Here is a 7258-nt window from a genome sequence, read left to right on the forward strand (position 1 = left end):
TTACATGAACAAGTGGATAAATTCGAACCTGAAACTCAGAAGAATTTTGAGCCGGTGTTCCAATAACAGCCGCAAGGGAAAGATCATGATATCGAGACCTTTGCGCCGTCAGAATCCAATAAATGTGTCTACTATTTCGTTGCAAAGCTCTGAAACTCCTCATGTTGACGAAAAAAACAAAATAAGTATGAGTGAAGACTAACGCTTGTCCGCCATTTTGCCACGTGCAGAGATAGTATTGGTCAGCGGGCTATGAACTTGAACACGGATTACATGGTGTATGATTACCGGAAAACAAATCAAAACAAAATGGCGGACAGTTATGTGCAAGACGAACTCACCAGACTTCGATTGAAACTAGTTGAACAAGTAAGTCGAAATTTCATCACATGATTTTGGGGGATATAGATTGAAACCTTTAATAATTCTTTTCACTGTTCATAGAAAATCAGAGGTCAATCAAGCTATGGAATGGGCGCTAGTTACTACAGCTCCCCTTCAAGTTCAAACGCTGGTATAAAGCTTGTACCTGTTTTGAGTATTTTTGATTAATTAATTTGGCTCATATTTTGCCGTTGTTTTCCTTAAGTCCAATCACAATTCTCTTATAATTTATAACGTAGGAATTCAACAGCTGCTACAAGCAGAAACTCTGAAGAGTGAACAACTTCTCCAAAGAGTTAAAGTAAGAACATAAGAAAAGCTCACTTTGCGAGCTATTTAAATTTTGAGCGGCGATTGTCATTAACTTCTGAACCCTTCCTCCTCTACCAAGGTACAGTTTTTAATGTTATCCATTACGAAAAACAATGATCAACGTGCCAACACATTTTCCCACCTTCAAAGAGAGGAAAATGTGTTCAAGAGATCGACTGCACTGAGATGTAGCTATCCATTCCAATGACCCTTAAACCCCCAATAAGGTAGGGCATGTAGACATTAAATAGAAAGGCTCAAAATGTTTTCTTGCCCACAAACACACCTGAAGAGATTTTTTCCTTCACTCAGTATTTCCTGCATTTCTGGCCATTTTTGATTTTGAAGGCAGAGGAAGATTTGGGAGAGTAGAGAGTGGGAACAACAGGGTGTGCACAATGCTAAAGGATAAAGTGGGTTTCTCACCTGTCTCCTTGCCATGTTCCTTTACTGGGTACCTCTGGTGCCTCATGCAACAACCCCATCCCCCCACACCCCCCAAAAATATTGTTTTTCCTGCTGTTATTAGTCAAAGTTTAAAGAGATATGAAAGTTTCCTTTTAATCATCCTAGCTATTTGAGATAGTCAGTGGTGCTTTCACCATTGGGGGGAGAGGGCACCCTTTTTATGAGACAATATGGTACTGTAAAGTAAGTAACTTGTCAACAATATTTTTTTTATTGCTACGTGTCAGGTGACCTTGTAAGTTTTCTCTTTTAGGAGGAAAGACGCCATCATCAAACACGTTCTTACGATCAAGATGATGATCGTTCAAAAGGTAAAAGCAAATTAATTTTTGCGGTGAACAACTTCTGGGAACTCCACAGAAGGTTTATGAGTAATTTTATATACTTGTCTAATATAAATCCATAAGTCAACAGTATTTATAAACGTACAGAACTGTCATTAAGGGGCAGGGGCCAGGGATTTCCCCCCTCTACCATGAACGTGGTCCCCGGCTACTTTCATAGGATAATAGAAGAAAAAATAGAACCAAAAGAAATCCTTAGCTGTTTTATTCCGTGCCTACTTGTTGTATTTACCTGGCAACTTGAAATCTTTAAGACAGCCCTGGACATGCTTAAAAGAGTGTCTAATATTGTTGACCTATGGGTCATAAAATTTGTCTCATTAAACATTTTCTTTCATGTTATTGTCAAGTCCTATGAGTCATAAATGTGATGGACAAAATCATTGTTTCATTGTTAAGTTGGTAAACAGAGTGTTAAGAGATAACAAGTTGTTAAGTCACATGAGTATTGTCTAAATTAATCACCACTGTTACATGCAAATTTTCCTGAATCTAAAACAAAAATTTTGATATTGAAAATATCAATGCATTTGACTTTGTACATGGTTAATTTTATCCAGAGATGATGTCAATGGTTATGTCACAGAATATGCAGCTTCAGCAGATGATGTTACAACAGATGATCTCATCGTCAGCTACAAACAGATCACATGCTGCAGACAACAGAATTGATCACCACAGGTAGTTTTGCTAGGTTGTAGCTTGTATGATTTTCCTTTCATCTTCTTTGTGCTCATAATAACTAATACATTGTACAGATAAACCCATCAATAAAGCTGTTCATCCATGTGTATAGAATAAAGGATTGTTAATCTAATGGTTATTTATTTATTTCAATGTTGCAATTTCTTCCAGTTTGCCCACAACCAGACAAGTTGAGATTGAACAAATTGGTCATCGGGAAATGACGCCATTTTCTAACCTTCAAAGAGATGCTAAAAGAGGTACCAGCAATATTATTTTCTTCATTTAGTATCTTATGAATGATTTCAATCTTTAGTTCCCAATCTTCCATGGTCAAAATGTTGAAAAATTTACTTTTTATTGGTTTTATCAGAGCCTGCTCCCCCAGTATCTGCAGTGAAGCAGTCAGTAGCTGTTCAAAGAAAACCATCACCCAAACCATTGGTAAAATAATATTGCTCCAAATCTTGTATGTGACTGTTGTACAGTGACTAGAAACTAGTAGCAGTAAGTAATGGTAACCACTTTAACTCAACATGGCACAACATGTATATAAAGCATATTCTTTCCCCCCAACCCCCTGTGTCCTAGAGAATTGAAAGAAGAAGAGCCCTTGCCACAAGTTGAGGCTTTCAGCACAAAATTGTAGACTTGTATCTACCAAGTTTAAACACTTAAATCAACATACTAGGCCGCGTTCAAGAGACCACACGTAAAACCAGATGCATACCAGGCAGACACCTCCCGCCAGCATATTCTTTTTGTTCACAAAATAATTTTTTTAAATTAGTACTAGAACTAGAGTGTACCGCATTAAAAGGTAGAGGCAGCATAGAGGCATTTTAAAAATCTGCTAACCAGCTATTTTCCTGTAGGTCCCTAGAGGTACTGCTTCTCCTGTGCGACCAACAGAGAGATTGTCTGAACCACAGAAAAGGCCTCATACTTCTGTAAAGCCTCAGGGATTTATTGGTCAAGTTGCCAGGGGCAATCCTGATCATCCCTACCCTTTTCCTGGGAGCAAAAGAGTCAGAAAGCTGCGGCACTTTGGTTACGTAGCCTGGGCCTGCTTCATACTTCTATCACTGCTAGAAAAAGTAGAGCAAAGAAGACTTGATGCTATGGACCATCTGAATTCTCTTATTAATGATGCCATTGATAAGCTCCACAGAAAACACTATCTTGATCTTGATAGCCCTATTTATGCCACAATTCAAGATGTGGTTAAGGAAGATTCTTTAGATTTGAAAGTTAAAAATCCCGGAGTCTTTCAGAGGCTGTCAAGAGATGCTCAAGCTGCTTTGAGTGAACTTTCTTCAATGATTGAGACAATTGTTTATAATGTGACACAAATCAAGCCACCTGCTGGACTGCTTAGTGCAACAAGGGAGGGTGTCCTGTGGGAACTGACACAAGTGGGTGTCCTGTTACCACAAGACTACTTGTGGCAAGTCGAAAAGGTTTGAAAGTGAATTGAAGTGATATGTACCATTTCAGAATTTGTCAGACAATGAACTGTCTCTTTTCCAAGCAAAGGTCCTGCCACTCTACCTCTTGGAAGGGAATTTATTAATGATATGTCTAGTTCTGTGTTGCCCCTAAAGGTTCTTCTTATACTCTGCATAGTGTTGTACATATATACTTAGAGATGAGACCAAGTGTCAAGTGGTTGCTTACAAGAGGTTAAAAACAATGGAAAGTTATTAAAACTGAGATCCCAAAAGGTGGTCATTGTCACTTATGAGAGGTGGGCGTTTACAAGATGTTCCAACTACAGAGCTTTGACTGAAAAATTTTGGCATTATGGTGGATGGTTGCTTGTATAGGGGGTGGTGGCTTACTAGAGTTGCTCATACATGGAGGTACTTAGCCTGTGAAGAGCGGCCTGGAGAGCTTGCTCATATTCTAGGAGGTTTTTTACAGTTACTATATCTCAGCCATGTGTCTTATAAGCTACAAAAGTTGCTTGTATTTTGCTTTAGTAAAATCTGTTTTAAAATTGCACATGAAAAAAGAAAACAATTCTGAAAGACAAAACATAAAACATATGAGAAAGAACTTTTTTGTCCTTTGTTCATAGGATAACATGACCTTCTCTGAACGAGGAGAACTGGTCCAAGTAACCAATAAGGTTAGCACCATTCTCCTGCTCGGGTTATTCATCTCAAGAAGTCTGGTATCCACACTGTTGTTGAAGCCTACTGGGTGTGGCCTTATAGACAGTGAACCCAGCAATCTGGCTGCTTCTAACCTCAAGGTCAGCTGTTAAAAATTTTGAAAATGATTATCCTGAAGTCAGCACCCCGTTGAATCCTTTAAGGGACTTAACTTTCTTTCATCCCACGCTGGTGACTTGATATCTTTTTTATCTTTGTTTGCTTAAAATAATTTAACATGTTTCATAGAATTGTGACTTCTTTGAGGTTTTTTGGGCTACAGTGGACTCTCTCATAATGGCCACCCTTATAAGACAGGCACCTCTGTAAGACGGACACCAAGCATTGGTCCCTGCAGTGGTTCTTTACTTCTTTTATTTGACTCTCTGTAAGATGCACCTCTCTAAGACGGACACTTGATGCCAGCCCCTAAGGTGTCCGTTAACTGTAGTCCATAGTTCACTTTGTTTCCTCATCGTTTCCCAACCGTCCCTATGAGGACCTGTTGCAGGTGCAGGGCATATCGGACTTACGGTAAATCCTCTATTAAGCCCCGCGAAGGGCTCATTTATTTCAAACACATTTGAGAGGGGGAGCTTAATAGAGACCGGGGGTGTTATTTGAAAGGGGAGAGCGTATTTAATTTAGCAAAGACAATGGTATCAGTTCTCTATAAAGAACTAGAATACAAAGTGGAAAAGTTCAAGTACAAAAAGTTAGAGGTCATGCAGCTGGGGATCAAAGACAAATCCAAACTTCCAGTGGGAGAATAAACCATCCTGGATCAGTCCAAATGAAGTTTTACGGTCGTGATTGATTAATACAGTCTTATCATTTATTAGTGAAGAATAATGAGGGGAGGGGAGGGGGCTTAAAAGAGAGGGGGTCATTAACTTTCTTTCCCTAAAAGGGGCGGAGGCTTACTAGAGAGAGGGGGCTTTTTTGAGAGGGGGGGCCTAATACGGTAGTTCTAGTGTAATGATCCATTAGGAGTGTGAATTCTTAGATTCAAAATCCGTTTTTTAGATTCGCGAATCGGGATTTCAATTTTACAAAGATATCTGCTGGCAGATAACTGACTAATATGCAGGTTGCGCACTCAATGCATGATTTCCAGCTACAGAGCAAGTGTGTTCCTTTCGATGGTGCGTTTGTCGTTCGTCAAAACAATGTCAAATAAATCAAATATTAGATTCGGTATTTGTGATTTCCCGAATAATCAAGGTCTCGGTAAGTGTTATCAGCCTTGGCTTTCGGCTGGGCTGATAACACAGACCTCGACCCAGATTATTCCGGATGTCACAAAACTGAGAACCGAATCCAAAAAAAATTATTGATGGTATTTTTTCCTTGAATGTTAGGTTTTAGCCTCTGTTCTTATGAGAATTGTACGTGACGTTTCGTTATGGCAAAAGAAAAAGACTATGGTAAGGCTTTACATCCGACATCTTGAGTTCTCCTTTTCCCGTAGGTATAGCCTGCGTGGCAAACGTTTGCGATCAAGTTAACGCTCGAAAGATGGAGCGAGAGCGCTCTTGTTCTAACTTTCTTGGCGAACTCGCGCGGAATGGCTTGTTGCGCAGACTACCGTAGATCATTCATGATAGAACGTGAAAATCACAACATGGACGGGAGAACCTAATTTTCACTGGTCGTAGTCGTTGGTAAATTGCCGTCAGAGTGTAGACTACGAGAAGTCTCTCTTTTTTTTAGTCTAGCGAGCGAACTGCGCGCGAGACACGAAAATGACTACTCGTATTGCGGCTTCGCGGTTCGACGCTCGCACTCTCCTCACTAAATACAAAGAAAAAGAGAGACTGCTCACAGTCCTACCGTCAGTGAGCTAAAATGTCTCGGGAAAAGTAAAATATCATCATTCGTGGGTCTCGGTCGCCTGAGCACTAGAATTCGCTCTGCTTCTGCTGCACAAGTCACAGGAGGAAGGGAAGGGAATCGCAAATAAAACTGCGAACTTAAGCTGAGTTTCAGTGTCCCCTAGAACTAAAAAAAGATCCCAAAATCATCCGTTTCACTTTGAATGTTCTTCCCTCTTTTGTCCTCGGCTCCCATCTCAGTCTTTCTACTGATAAATACAACAAAGGTACCATTTTTGTCATACTAAAAGTCACTGTCTCTTGGAATGTTGTTTAAATACTCACGCCTCATTCTTGATTTCTCTCTTCTTGGCATTTTGCAGCCTTTAGCGTCGGAAGTAAGCCCAGAACTGTTTAGTGATGAGGATATGAAATATATCTACAAGAAACTAGATGATACATTGATTTGGAGTAGGGTCTGTATATTCATTTGTCCTTTCTAAATATTCTTAAGTTGAGTTTCATCATTGGACACCATACCCCAGTGAGACAACTCAAACGTTCAAAATGTTTTTTTCTGATATGGGATGTTTTCATTTTTCTTGACAGGCAAACCTGAGAAGATGGGCTGAAGCTTATATAGACTCTCTCAGTAGAAGTTAATGCTCTGTAAAAAAAAAATGATACCCGTGAATTACGTTATGGTGGCTAACTTTCCCGACTCGCGAAAAAAGTTCTGGTGAGCGTTAAAGGGCGTGACCCTAGAGATGCAACATTATGCAATTAAAATTGCAAAGCCGTGTTTACTTGTCATGACACACTATTCTGCCAACCTTTGTAGTATATGAGTGTATTTTGTCGCAAAATTAGGACTAAAGCTACAGTTAAACTTTTATTCTGTTTTAAAATCTTTGTAAAAGATAATGTATCGGTCAAATCGAAGCTTCAACATGCCCTTCCCCCCCCCCCCCGGGCAGCCCTCCGGGCATTTGACTTTTTTGAAAATTATTGTTCAAATTCCCCCCTACCCGGGCCAAAATGCCGTTCAAATGCCCCACACTAGGGTCCATTCAGGTGATCAAATGCCCCCACCCCG

The 7258-nt window shown here is 39.9% G+C and overlaps 1 protein-coding gene across 1 annotated transcript; it reads left to right on the plus strand.

The window, feature by feature from the left end:
• The first annotated feature begins 296 nt into the window (after positions 1 to 296).
• LOC140945572 (uncharacterized) lies at positions 297 to 7057 on the plus strand. The gene is made up of 12 exons (XM_073394584.1): positions 297 to 369; positions 445 to 514; positions 624 to 685; positions 1418 to 1475; positions 2057 to 2189; positions 2364 to 2452; positions 2566 to 2636; positions 3068 to 3652; positions 4273 to 4449; positions 5710 to 5775; positions 6546 to 6638; positions 6772 to 7057. Exons 1-12 carry the CDS (start codon positions 310 to 312, stop codon positions 6823 to 6825), a joined length of 1518 nt encoding a protein of 505 aa, XP_073250685.1. The 5' UTR covers positions 297 to 309; the 3' UTR covers positions 6826 to 7057.
• The last annotated feature ends 201 nt before the right edge of the window (positions 7058 to 7258 follow it).

This window comes from Porites lutea, chromosome 8, assembly GCF_958299795.1.
Source record: "Porites lutea chromosome 8, jaPorLute2.1, whole genome shotgun sequence".
Lineage (NCBI taxonomy): Eukaryota > Metazoa > Cnidaria > Anthozoa > Scleractinia > Poritidae > Porites > Porites lutea.

Excerpts from the sequence above, each read along its gene's own strand:
- LOC140945572 (XM_073394584.1), top strand. The coding sequence starts at position 310 with ATGGCGGACAGTTATGTGCAAGACGAACTCACCAGACTTCGATTGAAA. Across the intron at positions 686-1,417 it reads AACTTCTCCAAAGAGTTAAA|GAGGAAAGACGCCATCATCA; the intron begins GTAAGAACATAA and ends TTTCTCTTTTAG. Across the intron at positions 4,450-5,709 it reads TGGCTGCTTCTAACCTCAAG|GTTTTAGCCTCTGTTCTTAT; the intron begins GTCAGCTGTTAA and ends CTTGAATGTTAG.